Source organism: Bufo bufo, chromosome 5 (assembly GCF_905171765.1).
Source record: "Bufo bufo chromosome 5, aBufBuf1.1, whole genome shotgun sequence".
NCBI classification, from domain to species: domain Eukaryota; kingdom Metazoa; phylum Chordata; class Amphibia; order Anura; family Bufonidae; genus Bufo; species Bufo bufo.
In genome coordinates, this window is record NC_053393.1 from 141,819,426 (window position 1) to 141,840,816 (window position 21,391).

Here is a 21,391-nt window from a genome sequence, read left to right on the forward strand (position 1 = left end):
TTTTGTAGATGGGGCGAGTATTGATTTTTTTTCCGATTTATCACCCATCCTAAATCTGAAAGGGTACTTATAACTTCTTCTGTAATCCTGAAGGTTTCTTCTTTTGAATTGCCAATTATTAGGAAATTGTCTAGGTAGGGGATATTGGTTCCCTTCCTGCGCAGAAAAGCGATCATTTCCACCACCAGTTTGGTAAAATGTTATGGGAGATGATGAGATACCAAAGGGGAGGGCTACGTACTGAAAGTGATGGAAGAGTCCCCCAGGATCTCTTATTGCAAATCTTAGATATTTCTGGGAGGCCTGATGAATCGGTATGTGATAGTAGGCGTCTTTTAGATCTACTGACGTCATAAAGGCACCCTTTGGAATCGGTGGAATCGTAGATGCGATTGACTCCATCTTGAATCTTCTGTATATTATGGATCTGTTTAAGGGCTTTAAATTTATTATTGTGCGGAATGTGTCGTCGGGTTTTTTGACCTGAAAGAGACCCGAGTAGAATCTCTTTCCCTTTTCGGAGTCTGGCACTTCTATGACTACTCCTGATCTAAGTAGGTCCTAAGTACCTTGCCAAATATTTTCACTTACACTTCTGTTTTGGGTGGTAATGGAGAATTATTCTGGAAGTGTTGAAGAGAATTCTATTCTGTATCCCTGAGCTATGATATTTAGTGCCCATGGGTTTGACATAACCTGATTCCACTGGGTTAAAAAAAAAACTCTTCAACCTGCCTCCCACTTTGGCGTCATTGTTTATTGTTCTGTTTGTTTTGGGGATAATCCTCTACCTCTTCCACCTTTTGGGTAGCTCCAGCGACCCGTTTTACCTTAACCCCTGTAAGGCCTGGATTGTAAAGGGAATTGACGAAAGGTTTTCTTTATTTCTTTTTCCTCTGGAAACCCCTTCTTTTTATCAGCCGCTTTTTCCAGCATTTTATCTAACACTGGCCCAAAAACAAATTCCCCTGAGAAGGGAATACAGCATAGTTTAGACTTGGACGTTTTATCCCCTGACCATGCCTTCATCCATAAAGCTTTACTAGCTGCATTAGAAAGGGCTGCATCTCTTGCGGTAAAGCATACCGATTCAGCTGAGGCACCTGATAAAAAAGCTGTTGCTTATTTTAACAACAGTAAGGAATTTATGATATCTTCCTTGGGGGTTTTGGTCTTTAGGTGATCTTCTAATTCTGATAACCAGAAGTACATGGCCCTTGCCACAGATGTAGCAACAATGTTGGTTTTTACCCCAAACATAGATGCCTCCCAAGCCTTCCTTAGTAACGAATCTGCTTTGCGCTCCATTGGATCTCTAAGTTGTGATACATCTTCGAATGGTAAGGCTGTCTTTTTGACTACCTTTGCCACCTGAATATCAATTTTAGGTATTTCATCAAAGATCTTACATTCAGCTTGATCGAATCGTAGTCTGTCCCTGAATTCTTTGGAAACCCCTAGTCTTTTTTCAGGATCAATCCACTCATCCAATATCAATTCTTTGATATTTTCATTGATGGGAAATACTTTTGTTCTTTTTGTACGTAAACCCCCGAACATCTCGGCCTGTACCGTACCAGGTTTGGGAATATCATCTATGCCCATAATGGACCTAACTGCTTTCAGTAAATCTTCCATTTCATCCGAGGAAAAAAATAATTTTTTATCATCCTCTATAATTTCACCCTCTGAAAAAAGTTCTTCCTCAAGTACTCGTCTAGAGGCACAGGTATCCTCATCAATGTCCTCGGCCTCAGAGGAGGATTGAATGGATAATCTAGGTTTTTGGTAGGCTGGATAGGCGTACTAGAAGTAGTCAGAGATGCTAGGGAAGATTTTATCTCATCCTGGATAAACTATTTAATCTCAGACAGGATAGATGGTTGCTCCTCTTTTAAGACATTGCACTTCTTTTTATAGTTATCAGGAAGTCTCCTGGCACAGATTGTGCACTTTAGGGATTTAGACTTTGATTTAGTATCTCTTGTTCCCTAATGAGTAATGGACAGCAACCAAATATCAGCATATTTATAACATAATATATGTAGAAATAAGAATAACCATACTCCTCTTAGAGGAACTCACAGTAGGAGCAGCCGGAGAGGGGTCCGAATCCTCCTGACAGGATGCTGGAGTCTCAGGAGTGAACATAGTGGCGGTGATGCACAGCTCCATGCTACATGAGCGCCACTTTTTAAACACTTCCTGGTTTATGATGTCATCTTGGCGCGTCATCAGCAATGCGCCCAGGCTCCGCCTCCCCACCTGTCCCACATAGATCCGGCATTAGCGGTCTGCTTCCGACAAAGTGGAAGGGAGACCATGAAACAGAAAGGAGCACAGGTCCCAGCTTAAGCAGGGGCGAGTGTCCACATTGCCCACTGCTCCCCAGCCTTAGCTCCTGCCGCGGGAAGGCAGCAGAGGATGAAGGTAAATACTTGCTATTCTTCACCTCCCTACCGGGAGGACTCTCTCTGCGACCTAACCCCGTAGGGGCAGGAAAAACACTGAGGGGGAGGAGGGGTGGGGGTAATTTAAACTTTGTGTATTCCTGCCTCTACAGAGGTCAAGGGTTATCTCTCATTGTGGCTGTCATGGTGGATGGAATGGAAATACACTGCTCAAAAAAATAAAGGGAACACTTAAACAACACAATGTAACTCCAAGTCAATCACACTTCTGTGAAATCAAACTGTCCACTTAGGAAGCAACACTGAGTGACAATCAATTTCACATGCTGTTGTGCAAATGGGATAGACAACAGGTGGAAATTATAGGCAATTAGCAAGACACCCCCAATAATGGAGTGGTTCTGCAGGTGGTAACCACAGACCACTTCTCAGTTCCTATGCTTCCTGGATGATGTTTTGGTCACTTTTGAATGCTGGCGGTGCTTTCACTCTAGTGGTAGCATGAGATGGAGTCTACAACCCACGCAAGTGGCTCAGGTAGTGCAGCTTATCCAGGATGGCACATCAATGCGAGCTGTGGCAAGAAGGTTTGCTGCGTCTGTCAGCGTAGTGTCCAGAGCATGGAGGCGCTACCAGGAGACAGGCCAGTACATCAGGAGACGTGGAGGAGGCCGTAGGAGGGCAACAACCCAGCAGCAGGACCGCTACCTCCGCCTTTGTGCAAGGAGGAACAGGAGGAGCACTGCCAGAGCCCTGCAAAATGACCTCCAGCAGGCCACAAATGTGCATGTGTCTGCTCAAACGGTCAGAAACAGACTCCATGAGGGTGATATGAGGGCCCGACGTCCACAGGTGGGGGTTGTGCTTACAACCCAACACCGTGCAGGACGTTTGGCATTTGCCAGAGAACACCAAGATTGGCAAATTCACCACTGGCGCCCTGTGCTCTTCACAAATGAAAGCAGGTTCACACTGAGCACATGTGACAGAGTCTGGAGACGCCGTGGAGAATGTTCTGCTGCCTGCAACATCCTCCAGCATGACCGGTTTGGCATTGGGTCAGTAATGGTGTGGGGTGGCATTTCTTTGGAGGGCCGCACAGCCCTCCATGTGCTCGCCAGAGATAGCCTGACTGCCATTAGGTACCGAGATGAGATCTTCAGAACCCTTGTAAGACCATATGCTGGTGTGGTTGGCCCTGGGTTCCTCCTAATGCAAGACAATGCTAGACCTCATGTGGCTGGAGTGTGTCAACAGTTCCTGCAAGACAAAGGCATTGATGCTATGGACTGGCCCGTCCGTTCCCCAGACCTGAATCCAATTGAGCACATCTGGGACATCATGTCTCGCTCTATCCACCAACGTCACGTTGCACCACAGACTGTCCAGGAGTTGGCAGATGCTTTAGTCCAGGTCTGGGAGGAGATCCCTCAGGAGACCGTCCGCCACCTCATCAGGAGCATGCACAGGCATTGTAGGGAGGTCATACAGGCACGTGGAGGCCACACACACTACTGAGCCTTATTTTGACTTGTTTTAAGGACATTACATCAAAGTTGGATCAGCCTGTAGTGTGTTTTTCCACTTTAATTTTGAGTGTGACTCCAAATCCAGACCTCCATGGGTTAAAAAATTTGATTTCCATTTTTGTGTGATTTTGTTGTCAGCACATTCAACTATGTAAAGAACAAAGTATTTCAGAAAAATATTTAATTAATTCAGATCTAGGATGTGTTATTTTTGTGTTCCTTTTATTTTTTTGAGCAGTGTATATGTATGTATATATATATATATATATATATATATATATATATATATATATATATATATATATTTTTTTTTTTTTTATATTGTCACATGGGAGACGATGGGGGCCAGGCCAGGACTTTGGCCCTGACAAATTTACCCTCATCTTTTACACCTTTTCCAGGCGCATGGACTGCCAGAGATGCACCTAATTTAATTTACCGCTATCACATCACTGCAGTGCTGCTCACTTCATCTTTGAATTTCAGATTGCTGGACACACATTTTGCTAACCAAACACCGCTCCTCTGCCCAAACTCACAGCATAAGGGTCCATTTACACATCTGTAAATGTTTTGCGGATCCGCAAAAAACGGACACCTGCAATGTGCGATCCGCAAGTTGCGGACCGCACATCAGTCACTATAATAGAAAATGCCTTTTCTGGTCCGCAATTGCGGACAAGAATAGGACATGTTCTATTTTTTTCAGGAACGGCATTGCGGATCCCGAAAAAACGGATGCGGATGCCGAAAATGAGGATTTGCATCAATTCCAGCCCCATTGAAAGTGAATGGGTCCGCAAATTGAGGAACAAATGAGGACCCAAATTACGGACGTGTGGATGGACCCTAAGTCTCATGCACACAGCCGTAGCCGTTTTTGCGGTCCGCAAATTGCAAAGTATATATATTTATATAAACGTTATGTGGCAGAGAGACCCCCTCAGGCACTGGGTATGCCCCATGCCACACACATATGAAGACAGACACGTCTGGATAAGTAGAGGGAACTAGGCTGTTCCTAGTTAATGGTATGATCACAAAGGGGTGATAAAGGGGTGATAAAAGTGTGTCAGAGAACCCCATCATCAGCATGCCACTAAAGGCTACCTTAATATACTGGAATATATCAGAACTTATTATTTTTTAATACTCTATTAGGCCATACGGACATCATGAGGCTACGGCTACACGGTGACATTTCATTTAATGTATTGCAATGATGTCACAATGTAACATGCTGCTACTGCGATGTCACAGTAGCAAAAAAAAAAACAATCCGACTTGAATGGAGTTTTTGCAACTGTCGTGTTCCAGTCGAAGCATGTTACATTGTGACATCATTGAAATACATTACATGAAACGTCGCCGTGTAGCCCAAACCTTAGTCAGAGAGGAGAAACAGCAGCTCTCGCAAACCTGTTATCCATGTCTTAGGGTGAGTTCACACATCAAGTCATTTTTCGAAGATAATTCCACATTTTAAAAAAAAAATCGGCTTGTGCTTCATGTGGATTTCAGTATGGATTTCGGTGCAAAATTTTTTGCTTTTCAGTGACGGAAATTAATGGTACAAATCCATGTTATTTCTGCAACAGTGCATGCTAAGGAGCCGTTCACATGGCAGATTTTGCCTCTGAATTTTGGCCCAGTGGTGTCTGCTGCAAAAGGGTCCACGGCATCTTAAGTGAACAACTGCAGAACAAACCGCTTCAGCGTCAAAATCCGCCTTGTGAACGGGCCCCTAAGGATCTGAAAATCCGCAGCATGCCGTGCACTCACAGCAGATATTTTATCCTGTGATTGAATGGGGTTTGATAAATATACTGCATTGTACTTTGTTGCAGAATTTCAGTGCAGATCCCACAAGTGAAATTCTGGAACAAATACATGATACATTCACATGACCGTATTTTCGGTCCACATCCGATCTGCATTTTTTTAGGTGGACCCATTCATTTTAATGGGGCCACAAAAGATGTGGACAGCACACCATTCCTCTGCAGGAACAGCCTGCCAGACTATTTTAGTGCTAGTGTGAAACTAGCCTAAAAGAGACAAAACCAAAGAAACTTGCATTAGTAATTGCAGCAAAAGGTGGCTCCACAAAGTACTGACTTTCAGGGGGTACCATACTAAATGTAACATTTTTAATTTTTTTGGCTCAATTATTGTTTGTGTTAGAGTAAAAAATAGGTACTGTATTTTTCGCTTAATAAGATGCACTTTTTTCCTACCAAAAGTGGGGAAAAAATGGCAGTATGTCTTATAAAGCGAATACTAGTGAAGCACTCACAAGTATGCATGAGGTGTGGGAAATGCAGTGACCGCCGGGGCGTCCTGCACTGTCCTGACTATGTGCAGCGTCATTGTCACGGGTAATGGGGAGAGGATCACACCAGATAACACAGAAGGACTAGACCGGAGTCTAGGCCTCAAAGCTAAGGGAGAGGGATGGTGACCTCCTAGGAATCCCTAGACCTCTCCCTGACTCCTGCCAGTATGAGTAGACCCTGAAGGTGGAAATACTCATACTCCGGTAGCTTAGCCCTGGAGATCCTGGAAGGCCCTAGGAGTGGTGGCAGGGAATGAGACTACTGGTTCCTCCTCAGATAAAGGAACCAGCGTCTCCCTGAGGCCTAGACAACAACACACACACAAGCGAACAACAAAATGCAAAACAAAATGCACTTAGTTTAAAGAATGGAGGAGCAGGAGATCCAAAGGAACAACACACCAGCTCAACCAACTCCAGCAGGAAATATCAACCGCATGGTAAGCAGTGTGAGTCAGAACTAAATAGAGCCTCAGTAATGACCACAAGCTGCACCTGACAAGAGGTATGCTCATTACCAAACAACACTGCAAGATGAAAACCGAGACTGTCAGATACCCTCATGTGCCGCCAGTCTCTCAGATCTTCTCGCCTCTGTCATGGGAGGGACAGTGACAGTCAGGATGTAATGCACGGGTTATCTAAGTTCTCCAACAGCCCCCACATGTGCCGGGCCCCGCCACCAACGATGCTAGGGAGGCTCGTCCCCGTTCCCACCTGCCATTGGCTGCTCCCCAGCCCCCCGGATGTTTTCATCCATGTACAGGAAGAAGCAGCAGTCCCGGGACCAGGAGCGGCGCCGGGAGCGGGGTAAGTATATTACCTGTGAGGGGTCCGGCACATGGGGGGGCTGTTGGAGAACCCCTTTAAGACCAGCATTTTATAGCTGGCGGTGGATCCGCTTAAGTTATGAAGAGGTGCAGGCCTCTACATAACTTCGGCGTATCTAGCGCCGGTCTAAATGTAAGACAGCTTCCGAGCCTAAAACAGGCATAGGAAATGCTGAATGAGACAGGCCTACCGGGGAAAAGTAGCAGATGGTGCCTGCGCCTGAGATACGCTTAAATTAAATTAATAAATGACCCCCTATGAGCTGATCTTTTCCGGCCTCGTTGAAAATGAATGGGTCCGCACCCATTCCGCAAAATTGCAGAATGGATCCGGACCAATTCATGCGGACGTGTGAATGGACCCTTAGAGACACACAGCACCTTTGGTCAGACAACTGCAAGTCACATACGATTTTGAATTTGCAACACCCCAACACTGTAAGCAAAATCAGACACGTCACAAGGAATCCCACAAGACTCAGGCCTCATGCACAGGACCGTTTTCCGGATAAGAATAGCCAGTTCTAGTGAAGAGAAAATTGCGGGACGCACACAGACGGTATCCGTAATTTGGGAATCGTCGTGTCCTGAGGCCTTACATTGAGGTCCATGCTGGCAAGTTGTAAATCACTAGCAACAAAAAGTCCAAAAGGTTTTTTTTGCATCTCAAGAGTGACAATAAGACCGCCTCCACAATCATTACTCGTGACGTCACAAAGCAACGCTGCGATCATGTCACAGGACCAGTCATGGCGTTTCATATGTTGATCTTAAAGGGGTGTCCGAGTCTTTAAAACTGATGATCTATCTTCACGATAAGGAGCGTGTCCCTTACGGGAATTGTACTCCGTGTGAGAGAGGGATCCTACGGTCTGGACTTCAGAAGCACATGGTATTATAATTATTTATAATGCTGTGTGCCTCTGCTTGACCTTACTTCTACAGAATCATACTGACATAAAGCTGTCAGTATGATTCCGTTACAGAAAGGTGAGGCAGACACACATGGCATTATCAATCATAATACTGTGCGCTTCTATAGTCCAGACTGAAGGATCCCTCTCTCACACAGAGTGTGATTCCCGCAAGGGACACGCTCGTGTGAAAGAGCCCTAAGTCACCAGTATCTGATCTGTGGGGGTCTGACTAAAGGCAGCCTCACTAATCAATTATTTAAAAAGGCGCTCCAGTTCATTGGTCACAGCTCAACCCCACTCAAGTGAATGTCTGCAATACCAAGCACAGCTGCCATCCAATGGACAGCGCTCTTCTTTGTAAACTGCATGTAGGCCACAGCGCTCTGATCGGCGAGACCTTTTCTGATCTGATATCGATGACCTATCCTGAGGATAGGTCAATATCAGAATCTTGCAAAACCCCTTTATTAGAAAATCAGTTGACATAAGTGACACAATTATTAGCTTAGCACATTGCGGAAGGCTCGTGGTCATTAGATGAGACCTCCAGCTGCGTACTGGTGTAGATGCCTGTGTAAGTTATCTTAAAGGAGTTGTCCTGCTTTAAAACAATCTTCGGCTACTTTCACACCTGCGTTAGGTGCCGATCCGTCTGGTATCTGCACAGACGGATCCGCACCTATAATGCAAACGCTTAGATCCGTTCAGAACGGATCCGTTTGCATTACCATGAACGGATCCGTTTTGACTTTACATTGAAAGTCAATGGGGGACGGATCCGTTTGAAAACTGAGCCATATTGTGTCATCTTCAAATGGATCCGTCCCCATTGACTTACATTGTAAGTCTGGACGGATCCGTTTGCCTCCGCACGGCCAGGCGGACACCCGAACGCTGCAAGCTGCGTTCAGGTGTCCGCCTGCTGAGCGGAGGACAAACGGTGCCAAACTGATGCATTCTGAGCGGATCCGCATCCACTCAGAATGCATTAGGGCTGGACGGATCCGTTCGGGGCCGCTTGTGAGAGCCTTCAAACGGAACTCACAAGCGGAGCCCCGAACGCTAGTGTGAAAGTAGCCTTCCCCTGCCCCTTCCTTCCTTGTTGTGCCTGTGGAGGAAAGGATACTCACATGTTCCCCACCACTGGGTTCTTGCCTCCCTGCTTACTAAAGAGGCTCTGTCAGCATGATCAACCCTATTAAGGCAGGCATACAGCCTTGTAGGGCTCATTATTCTCATTAAGGCCTCATACACATGACCATGAGGTTGCCATGGCCACTCCACATCACAGTGCGGACCCATTGACTTTAATAGGTCCGCGATCCACAAGATGCAGCGAATGCTAGGACATGTTCTATCTTTTGCGGTGCGGAGGCATGGATCCCAGAAGCCCAGGGGAGGCTGCTGCCAATGACTGGTTGTACCAGTGACGTGTCCCCCAAGAGCCCCTTCACCACAGTGTCCAGTTAGTGGCTGCAGTGGCACATGTCACCCCCACTTAATCCACAAGTGAACATGCAGGGACTGGAGCGTGCAAATCGAAGGAACCGGAAGACAGCAGAAGGTAAGAATCTTTTCCTCCACAGGGGGAGGTTGCTGGTAAAAATTGCAGGACAACCTGTCAATCAACATCGTCCAAACCCCTCCCACTTTTTTTTTTAATTGCCAAAGTCACATTTTTGCACAAGGGCTCATGCTCACAAACGTATTTTCTTTCCGTGTCGATTCCATTTTTTTGCGGGCCGTAGGCAGAACCATTCACTTCAATGGGTCCGCAAAAAAAAAAAGAAGTTACTCCCGACGCATTCCAAAAAAATAGAACATGTCCGATTATTGTCCGCATTACGGACAAGGATAGGACTGTTCTATTAGGGGCCAGCTGTTCCGTTCTGCAAAATACGGAATGCACACGGATGTCATCCGTATTTTATGGACCACAAAATACATACAATCGTGTGCATGAGCCCTAAGGCCTCCTGCACACGAATGTGTACACCCCATGGTCGTGCTGCAGCCCGCAAAATGCAGGCCGCAATGCGCAAACACCGTCCGTGGTGCAGCAGTAGCGGATTGCGGACCCATTCACTTTAATGGGTCTGCGATCCGGCAGTTCCGCAAAAAGATAGGACATGTTCTATCTTTTTGCGGAACAGAAGTACAGGGTGAAACCCCACGGAAGCACTCCGTAGTGCTCCCGTAGGGTTCCGTTCCGCATCTCCAGGTTTGCGGACCCATTGAAGCGAATGGGTCCGCATCCGTGATGTGGAATGCACACGGAATAGTGCCCGTGTATTGCGGATCCGCAAATGCGGTCTGCAATACGGCAACGGAGCGCACACGCTTGTGTGCATGAGCCCTAAATCTGCACCAGAAAACTGACAGAGGCTGGAATAAGTTACCCCCATTGTGTAGCCTGAGCCTAATGATACAGGTCCCCCAAGGACAGAACATGTAATGCCATCCAAATACTTAGGGTACAGAGAAGTGCAGCGCACACATACTTCAGACATTTCTTTATTTCTGGAGGGCCCCTTTATCGACTACAAGACTTCAGGACGTCAAGCCATGTTAAGGAAACGTGGGCACTTCTTTCCAGCGCCTAAAACCATGGCTGTCATCGGGCCTTGTAAAGAACTTACACTACGAGAGCCGGTCACCGGCCAGTCATGTATGCACGGCTATACAATACACATCACGGCGATATCCTGAGGGAAGACTGGCGCCATATAGACAGCTGCACTGCTCACACGGTGAGTGCAGAGGCCGGGACACGACTGCGGAAGTAACTACAAAAGCGTTACCTTCCCCTGAGGCATCGCCACCACATGAACAGCGCTGAAATAATGACACCAATATGACCCTTCCTTCCTTCCTCCCGTAGTCCCGGGTCAGCCGCAGCGCCGCCGCTCTTGATCTCTGGCGCCCATGTCCACTATTCACTTCTGATTGGTTCCCGTCTGCCGAGAGACTCGCCAATAGGAATGGAGAAATGTAATTGGCTATGCGGCTGCGCGAACTGGAGCTGTTGTCATAACAACCATGAGACTGTCGCTTCCTTTCCCAAAGAACTTGTTGTGTTATATGTATTACGATTATTATTATTATTATTATTATTATTATTATTATTATTATTTTATAAGCTCGTTTTAGCAGGTTTGGGTGCTATGTTATTTTCATTTTTTATTTTTTTTACTATGGAACCCGTTGGCTTCAGCGAATCAAGCTTCAAATCATAGATCCAAAGTCGATTTGTTCAAACATGTCATTTTAATGTCTCCGTACAGTGTGAGGCTACTTTCACACTTGTGGCAGAGTGATCCGGCAATCTGCATGCAAACGGACAGCATTTGTAGATAGATCCGGATGCGGATCCGTATCACAAATGCATTGCAAGAACGAATCCGTCTCTCCGTTTGTCATACGGACAAACGGATCCGTTTAAATTTTTTTTTTTTTTCATATTTTACCGGTCTGCGGTATTTCCTATTTCTCTCTATTCAGAATGCATGGGGATGGAACTGATCAGTTCTTTTCCGGTATTGAGCCCCTATGACAGAACTCAGTGCTGGAAAAGAAAAACACTAGTGTGAAAGTACCCTTAATTTAAAATGTATTGCCTCCGTGGAAGACTTCGGTGAATGAATTTGGTATTCATTGCTGCATCTTTAAAAGCATTTAACTCCTTAAGGACTCAGCCCTATTTCACCTTAAGGACTTGGCCATTTTTTGCAAATCTGACCAGTGTCACTTTAAGTGCTGATAACTTTAAAACGCTTTGACTTATCCAGGCCATTCTGAGATTGTTTTTTCGTCACATATTGTACTTCATGACACTGCTAAAATTAGGTCAAAAAAGTTAATTTTTTTACATAAAAAAAAACCATATTTACCAAAAAATTTTAAAAATTTGCAAATTTCAAAGTTTCAGTTTCTCTACTTCTGTAATACATAGTAATACCCCCAAAAATGGTGATGACATTACATTCCCCATATGTCTACTTCATGTTTGTAGCATTTTGGGAATGATATTTTATTTTTTGGGGATGTTACAAGGCTTAGAAGTTTAGAAGCAAATCTTGAAATTTTTCAGAAATTTACAAAAACCCAATTTTTAGGGACCACTACAGGTCTGAAGTCACTTTGCGAGGCTTACATAATAGAAACCGCCCAAAAATGACCCCATTCTATAAACTACACCCCTCAAGGTATTCAAAACTGATTTTACAAACTTCGTTAACCCTTTAGGTGTTGCACAAGAGTTATTGGCAAATGGGGATGAAATTTGAGAATTTCATTTTTTTGCCTAATTTTCCATTTTAACCCATTTTTTCCACCAACAAAGCAAGGGTTAACAGACAAACAAGATTGTATCTTTATTGCCCTGACTCTGCCGTTTACAGAAACACCCCATATGTGGCCGTAAACTACTGTACGGGCACACAGTAGGGCGTAGAGGGAAAGGTGCGCCGTATGGTTTTTGGAAGCCAGATTTTGCTGGACTGGTTTTTTGACAACATGTCCCATTTGAAGCCCCCCTGATGCACCCCTAGAGTAGAAACTCCATAAAAGTGACCCCATCTAAGAAACTACACCCCTCAAGGTATTCAAAACTGATTTTACAAATTTTGTTAACCCTTTAGGTGTTGCACAAGATTTAATGGAAAATAGAGATACAATTTCAAAATTCCACTTTTTTGGCAGATTTTCCATTTTAATATTTTTTTTCCAGTTACAAAGCAAGGGTTAACAGCCAAACAAAACTCATTATTTATGGCCCTGATTCTGTAGTTTACAGAAACACCCCATATGCGGTCGTAAACCGCTGTACGGGCACACGGCAGGGCGCAGAAGGAAAGGAATGCCATACGGTTTTTGGAAGGCAGATTTTGCTGGACTGGTTTTTTGGACACCATGTCCCATTTGAAGCCCCCCTGATGCACCCCCAGAGTAGAAACTCCAAAAAGGTGACCCCATTTTAGAAACTACGGGATAGGGTGGCAGTTTTGTTGGTACTAGTTTAGGGTACATATGATTTTTGGTTGCTCTATATTACACTTTTTTGTGCGGCAAGGTAACAAGAAATAGATTTTTTGGCACGTTTTTTTTTGTTATTTACAACATTCATCTGATTAGATCATGTGGTAATTTTATAGAGCAGGTTGTCACGGACGCGGCGATACCTAATATGTATACAATTTTTTTTATTTATGTAAGTTTTACACAATGATTTTATTTTTAAAACCAAAAAAATGTTTTAGTGTCTCCATAGTCTAAGAGCCATAGTTTTTTCAGTTTTTGGGCGATTATCTTAAGTAGGGTCTCATTTGTTGCGGGATGAGATGACGGTTTGATTGGCACTATTTTGGGGTGCACATGACTTTTTGATCGCTTGCTATTACACTTTTTGTGACGTAAGATGACAAAAAATGGCTTTTTTTACACCGTTTTTATTTTTATTTTTTTACGGTGGTCACCTGAGGGGTTAGGTCATGTGATATTTGTATAGAGCCGGTCGATACGGACACGGCGATACCTAATATGTATACTTTTTTTTTATTTATTTAAGTTTTACACAATGATTTCATTTTTGAAACAAAAAAAAATCATGTTTTAGTGTTTCCATAGTCTGAGAGCCATAGTTTTTTCAGTTTTTGGGAAATTATCTTGGGTAGGGTATGATTTTTGCGTGATGAGATGACGGTTTGATTGGTACTATTTTGGCGTACATGCGACTTTTTCGATCACTTTAATTACCTTTTTTGGGAAGTAAGGTGGGCAAAATTTCAATTTCCTAATAGTTTTTATTTTTTTATTTTTATGGCGTTCACCGTGAGGGGAAAGTAACATGACCGTTTTATAGATCAGGTCGTTACGGACGCGGCGATACCAAACATGTGTAGGGAATTTTATTTTTTCCATTTTTAATCAGTGATAAATGTGTTTTTTGATTTTTCCTTTTTTTTCCACTTTTTTTCACTTTTTTTTTGACCCAGACCCACTTGGTTCTTGAAGATCCAGTGGGTCTGATGTCTGTATAATACAGTACAGTGCAATATATATTGTACTGTACTGTATTTTACACTTTGTCTGAACAGATCTATGCCTTTTAGCACAGATCTGTTCAGCACCATGGACAGCAGGACGCCTGAGACGGCGTCCTGTTGCCATGGGAACCTTCCCCGTCTGCTCAGTAGTTGTCAGAACTGCGCAGACGGGGAAGGGTAAGGAGGGGATCTGTCGGGGGGCTGTCTGGGGGCTCTCTCCCTCCCCATCGGGAGAGGGAGAGAGCTCCCTCTTACTGCTAACTTTTTCCATACAGCGGTCCGTACGGACCGCTGTATGGAAAGGGTTAAACGGCTGACATCGCATCACCGATGTCAGCCGTTTATACCAGGGTGCCAGCAATGTGCTGGCACCCTGGTATACCCACTGAACACCAACGAATTTTCAAGGGGAGGCGGGCGGGGATCGCGATCCCGCCTGCCGCACCGCCCACCTCCCGCACCGCCCCCACCGCCGACAACTTCCCCCCCCCCTGCACCACCCGCCGGCAAAAAATCATGTAGGGGTGCAGGGGGGGGGTGTAAAATCTGTTTGAGGGACACTAAGGTTTCTGATCCCCGCGGTGCAAAAAGCGCAGCAAACCGCAGGTCTGAATTGACCGGCGATCGCCGATAGGGGGGGGTCACATGACCCTCCCTGGCGTTGTCACGGGATGCCGGCTGAATGATTTCAGGCGAAATCCCGTTCCGATTAACCCCTGGGGCGCCGGAATGCCGATTTCAAGTTAGGATGTACCGGTACGCCCTGAGTCCTTAAGGACTCGGGAAACAGGGCGTACCGGTACGCCCTGCGTCCTTAAGGGGTTAAAATTAGCAATACAAAGTCGGGATTGTTACCAGCTACTACCTTGGTATCAACCTGACTTCGGATTGCTGTTTTAAAATGTTACGCGATGGGGGAATGGTTTATTTAAGGTGCAGTAGCATAGATACGGTGCCATACCAAACTCATTATGTAAACACAAAACCTTATAGTGCCCCCTAAAATGCCCCAGTAATAATAATGTCTCTGTAATTGGCTACATGCACAGTTCGCAAACAGATTCACAAAATACAGATACCGGCCATGTGCATGCCACATTTTCTTAATTTGCATTTATTAAACGTTGCATGGATGACATCTGTGTGCTGTCAGCATTTTTTATGGACCCATAAAAATTTATGGGTCCGTGTTAGTGTTGATCGAGCACCAAAGTGTTCGGGTCGAACACCTTGGGATGCTAGGTTGCTCTACCGAGCACAATGGAAGTCAATGCGAGAACCGGAGGATTAAACCAGGCACCCCCTGCTCTGAAGAGGGGAGGATGTCTGGTTCATAGGAAAAGGTCAGAAATTGATGGAAACACCACCGAAATGGTTCTGGAACAGCATGGGGAGGATGTCTGGATGCATCTTGGAAACCCAGGTCGCTGCAGGGAACGATGTCCGAGTAGTACGCCACTTTTACAGACTGACAATAATACGCACCAAACCGAAGATAAAATCGATTTTAGAGGAAAAATTGTTGTGAACATTATTTCCTGCATATTTACTTGTATATAAAGTGCTGCCAAAAATTACAAGGAAGAGGCACTCCGGTACCACCTGTATATCACATAATGGAGGGTCTCATTTACATTGTGGTACAATTGTTCAGGTAGTGGGACTCCTACACACATTCATAAAGCCTATGCACTAAGTGAAATGGCTTCCAAAACTTACAAGGAACCGACACTCCAATACACCCTTTATTACATATAAAAGAGGGCATCATACACCCTTTGAAAATGATGATTGATGGCCTGCTGGTGACCCTAAAAACATTAGGAGCAAGGGCCTGCTGATCTGACCATCTAAAACATTACGGGCAAGGGCCTACTGCTGAGCTGACCATCTAAAACATTAGGGGTAAGGGTCTGCTGCAGAGCTGACTCTCTAAAACATTATGGGCGAGTGCCTGCTGCTGATCTGAGCATCGAAAAAATTATGTTCGAGTGCCTGCTGCTGAGCTGACCATTGAAAAAATTATGGGAGAGGGCCTGCTGGTGAACTGACCCTGTAAAACATTATGGTTGAGGGCCTGCTGGTCAGCTGACCCTCAAAAACAATATATGCGAGGGCCTGCTGGTGAGGTGACCCTCTAAAAGATTGTAGGTGAGGGGCTGCTGGTGAGCTGACCCTCAAAAACATTATATGTGAGGGCCTGCAGGTGAGCTGACCCTGTAAAACATTATGGTTGAGGGCCTGCTGGTCAGCTGACCCTCAAAAACAATATATTCGAGGGCCTGCTGGTGAGCTGACCCTCTAAAAGATTGTAGGTGAGGGCCTGCTGGTGAGATGACCCTCAAAAACATTATATGTGAGGGCCTGCTGGTAAGCTGACCCTCTAAAAGATTGTAGGTGAGGGCCTGCTGGTGAGCTGACCCTGTAAAACATTATGGTTGAGGGCCTGCTGGTGAGCTAACCCTCTAAAATATTGTAGGTGAGGGCGTGCTGGTGAGCTGTCCCTCAAAAAATTATATGGGAGGGCCTGCAGGTGAGCTGACCCTCTAAAAGATTGTAGGTGAGGGCTTGCTGGTGAGCTGACCCTCTAAAACATTACATGCGAGGGCCTGCAGGTTAGCTGACCCTCTAAAAGATTGTAGGTGAGGGCCTGCTGGTGAGCTGACCCTCTAAAACATTACATGCGAGGGCCTGCAGGTGAGCTGGCCCTCTAAAAGATTGTAGGTGAGGGCCTGCTAGTTAGTGTTGGGCGCGAATATTATTCGTGAATATCGGCACTTCAAGATTTTGCGAATATTTAGAATATAGTGATATATATTCATAATTTAGAATATTCTCGATTTTTTTTTATCAGTAACCTCCCTTCTTGCTTGTGGGCCAATGAGAAGACTGCAATGTCTTTGTCTGAGCTTAGCAACATCCCTAGCAAGGACTCTTTGAGGCAGAATTGCCGCATGGTGTGAATTACCACCAACACCGCAAGGTGACTTTTTGCTTATTTATGACTGCTTGTTTTGTCACTTGCCTAAAGCGTGAATAAAACACTGAACTGTTTGATCCAAGGAACTTGCCTCTATACTGCATCCGCTAATCCTGTCTACCAGAGCGAAACCCCACAGGACTCACAAACAGTGGTCATGTGCATGTGGCCTTAATAATGCTCCCTATAGTGCCCACTATTAGTAATATTCACAATTCTACCCTTAGTAATTCTAATGCTCCTATCATGTCTTCAGTAATAATAATGCCTCCTATTGTTCCCCCAGTAAGAATAATACCTCTATAGTGACCCTAGTACTAAAGGGGTTTTCTGAGATTTCTGATCGTTGGAGGTCTGACACCCAGGACCCAGGGCCAGTGCAAGGATTTTTGCCGCCCTAGGCAAGATAAAAATTGCCGCCCCCCCTTATCAGATATTCTGCCCATATCATGACATCACATATGTTCCACCCCTTTCTCAGCTTTTAAATAAAAAGAACTGCTAGGTTTCCCTTAGGGTTAATCCAGCTTCTTGTAGCTGTCTTTTTTTGCGGAACGGAATTGCGGACCCATACATTTCTATGGGGCCGCATGACGTGCGGCCCCGATCTGGAATTGCGGATCCGCAATTCCGATCCGGAAAAAAATAGAACATGTCCTATTCTTGTGTGCAATAGCGGACAAGAATAGGCATATTCTGTTAGTTCCGGCAAAATGCGGAACGCACATTGCTGCTGTCCGTGTTTTGCGGATCCGTGGATCCTCAAAACACACATGGATGTGTGAATGGACCCTAAATGTGAGGTAAATTAGTTTCCAATGTAGTATTAATAACTAAACAATTACATAATAAACATATTGCATTGTCTACTTACCACCAGGACAATAAGATGATCTGGTCTCTGGCTGCAGTCTGGCTCTGGGGACTCCCTTGTCACTCTCTTCTCCCCACTCCCTCCCTTGTCACTCTCATTATTCCACCCCGGCACCCCCCTCCCTTGTCACTCTCATTATTCCACCCCGGCACCCCCCTCCCTTGTCACTCTCATTATTCCACCCCGGCACCCCCCTCCCTTGTCACTCTCATTATTCCACCCCGGCACCCCCCTCCCTTGTCACTCTCATTATTCCCCCCCCGGCACCCCCCTCCCTTGTCACTCTCATTATTCCACCCCGGCACCTCCCTCCCTTGTCACTCTCATTATTCCACCCCGGCACCCCCCTCCCTTGTCACTCTCATTATTCCACCCCGGCACCCCCCTCCCTTGTCACTCTCATTATTCCACCCCGACACCCCCCTCCCTTGTCACTCTCATTATTCCCCCCCTCCCCCCTCCCTTGTCACTCTCATTATTCCCCCCCCTCCCTTGTCAATGTCATTATTCCCCCCCTCCCTTGTCAATGTCATTATTCCCCCCCCTCCCTTGTCAATGTCATTATTCCCCCCTCCCTTGTCAATGTCATTATTCCCCCCCTCTCTTGTCAATGTCATTATTCCCCCCCCTCCCTTGTCAATGTCATTATACCCCCCCTCCCTTGTCAATGTCATTATTCCCCCCCCCCTCCCTTGTCAATGTCATTATTCCCCCCTCCCTTGTCAATGTCATTATTCCCCCCCCTCCCTTGTCAATGTCATTATTCCCCCCCCTCCCTTGTCAATGTCATTATTCTCCCCCTCCCTTGTCAATGTCATTATTCCCCCCCCTCCCTTGTCAATGTCATTATCCCCCCCCTCCCTTGTCAATGTCATTATTCCCCCCCTCCCTTGTCAATGTCATTATTCCCCCGCTCCCTTGTCAATGTCATTATTCCCCCCCCCTCCCTTGTCAATGTCATTATCCCCCCCCTCCCTTGTCAATGCCATTATTCCCCCCCCCTCCCCCTCCCTTGTCAATGTCATTATTCCCCCCTCCCTTGTCAATGTCATTATTCCCCCCCTCCCTTGTCAATGTCATTATTCCCCCCCCTCCCTTGTCAATGTCATTATCCCCCCCTCCCTTGTCAATGTCATTATTCCCCCCCTCCCCCTCCCTTGTCAATGTCATTATTCCCCCCCCCTCCCCCTCCCTTGTCAATGTCATTAGTCCCCCCACACACACACACCTCTAATGTAGCGTGGCCGAGCTCTCTTCGGTCCGCGGTACAGGAGCATTTGTTTCCTGTACCCGGCCGGACTGACAGGAAGTGCACACTAAGTGAGCACTTCCTGTCAGTCCGGCCGGGTACAGGAAACAAAAGCTCCTACCGCGGACCGAACAGAGCTCGGCCACGCTACATTAACAAAAGCACAGAGCTGACACACAGCAGGCACAGGCTGCGCAGCAATGAGCCGGCGGCCGGAGATTCAGGAGGCGCAGCATGAGGGGCGCCGCCGGCCGAACTTATATAACCAATTTATTTTTTATTTTTCTTACACCGCAACGGGCGCCCCCTGCTAAATGGCGCCCTAGGCGACTGCCTAAGTCGCCTTACTGGTGGCGCCGGCCCTGCTGCCAGGACGCCTGCCGAACAGCTGTTTGAGAAGGAATCGGCAGTCCTGTGAGCATTGCGGCCTTCTCTCTGCTTTCCCTTGGCCATGTGACATCCAATTATTCGGTCACGTGGCCTAGGAGCAGCTCAGCCTCATTGAAGCGAATGGGGCTGAGCGTGATACCAAGAACAGATGCTATACAATGTACAGTGCTGTGCTTGGTAAGCTGCGAGAAGGCACCAGCACTCACAGGAGCGGTGGTGCCTTCTCAAACAGCTGATCAGCGGGGAACCCGGGTGATCAGAGGATAGGTCATCAGTATCAAAATCTCAGGAAAACCCCTTTAAAAATGCTCCCCCAGTAATAATAATGCCCCCCTATAGGACCTTCAGAATAGGAGTGCCCCTCCAGTAATAATAATGCCCTCTATAGGGCCTTCAGAATAGGAGTGCCCCCCCCCCCCCAGTAATAATAATGCTCTCTATGGAGCTTTCAGAATAGGAGTGCCCCCCCCCCCCAGTAATAATAATGCCCCCTATAACTCCTCTATTAATAATTCTCTCCCTTGTTTCTCCAGTTATAATAGTGCCAGCAGTATTAAACATGACCCCCAGTGCGGCCAGTAATGCCCTCTTTAATACCCCCCATATTAAACATGTCCCCATACTGCCCCTAGTATTAGATATTTTCCCATAATGCCCCCTATAAAGCACAAGAGGCCAGGTAAAAAAAAAAATCTAATACTCACACAGGGCCAGTTCTACAGTGCTATCTGCAGAGAAGTCTGCGGGTCTTTAACGTCCCTGCGCAGGAGGTTGCAATGACGACATTGAGGCGCCTGTGCACTGGCACAGGCAGTCACAGTGTCATTCACCACCTGAGACCCAGGGGTTTGCGATGATATCATCTCTTTGAGACCGCCTGCATCATTCTACACCTCAAAGGCTTCCGGCCCAGTAGTCTGAGGCCTGTAAAGCTGAAAAGCAGGGTAGTTGAACCATTGTAGTTGACCCCAGGAAGACATCTGTGGCCACCAGCTGGGTACATAAATACCTGTTGCTTAACGCTGGGAATGTCAGAATGTTAAGTAGGCAGCCAGCAGCCATGAGGAGGGCTCAGGTGGCCCATTGGGAATTTTCCCAGTAGGGTCTATGGCCAGTCCATCCCTGTCCACAGATAACCCTGCATATAGCTCCATAACAGTGCCCCAGACACAGATTCCTGGATAAGTTTGCTCCTGTTCTGTATTTTTGGCCCACACCTGGTTTTGGCTCACAATCACGGATGGAAATCGCTGACTGTCTAAGGTCGCTTTCACAAAGTCAGTGGGGGGAATTTATGCTCTCGTCATCTCCCACCTGGACTACTGCAACATCCTCCTGTGTGACCTCCCATCCAGCACTCTCGCTCCCCTCCAATCTATTCTCAACTCCACTGCCTGGTTAATCCACCTCCCCCCTCGTTTCTCCTCTGCCTCCCCCTCTGCCAATCTCTTCACTCTCTCCCCATTGCCCATCTAATTCAGCTTAAAATACTAATAACTACGTATAAGGCCGTCCACAATCTGTCCTCTCCTTACATCTCTGACCTGCTTTCTCATCCATCCCCACACGTAATCTCCGATCCTCACAGGACCTACTTCTCAGTTCTCCTGTCATCTGTTCATCACACAATCGACTACAAGATCTCTCACGTGCCTCTCCCCTACTCTGGAACTCGCTGCCCCAGTGCATCAGACTCTCTCCCAACATCCAAACATTCAAAAGTAACCCACCTCTTCAGGAAAGCCTACCACCTGCAATATTCATGGTGACACAGCCACATGAGCAGCCTATACCCTCTACTGTGTTCTTCCCTTCGCTTGTAGACTGTAAGC

At 46.2% G+C, this 21,391-nt stretch overlaps 1 protein-coding gene across 2 annotated transcripts in view; it reads right to left on the reverse strand.

Moving 5' to 3' along the window:
- The window catches only part of SPIDR (scaffold protein involved in DNA repair), a 581,260-nt gene extending 570,288 nt beyond the window's left edge, over window positions 1–10,972 (reverse strand). For both annotated transcript variants that reach the window (XM_040431991.1, XM_040431990.1), the window contains exon 1: window positions 10,824–10,972. In XM_040431991.1, the coding sequence (XP_040287925.1) occupies window positions 10,824–10,838 (15 nt within the window). In that variant the 5' untranslated portion in view covers window positions 10,839–10,972. The remainder of the gene's footprint in view (window positions 1–10,823) is intronic.
- Window positions 10,973–21,391: the final 10,419 nt, after the last annotated feature.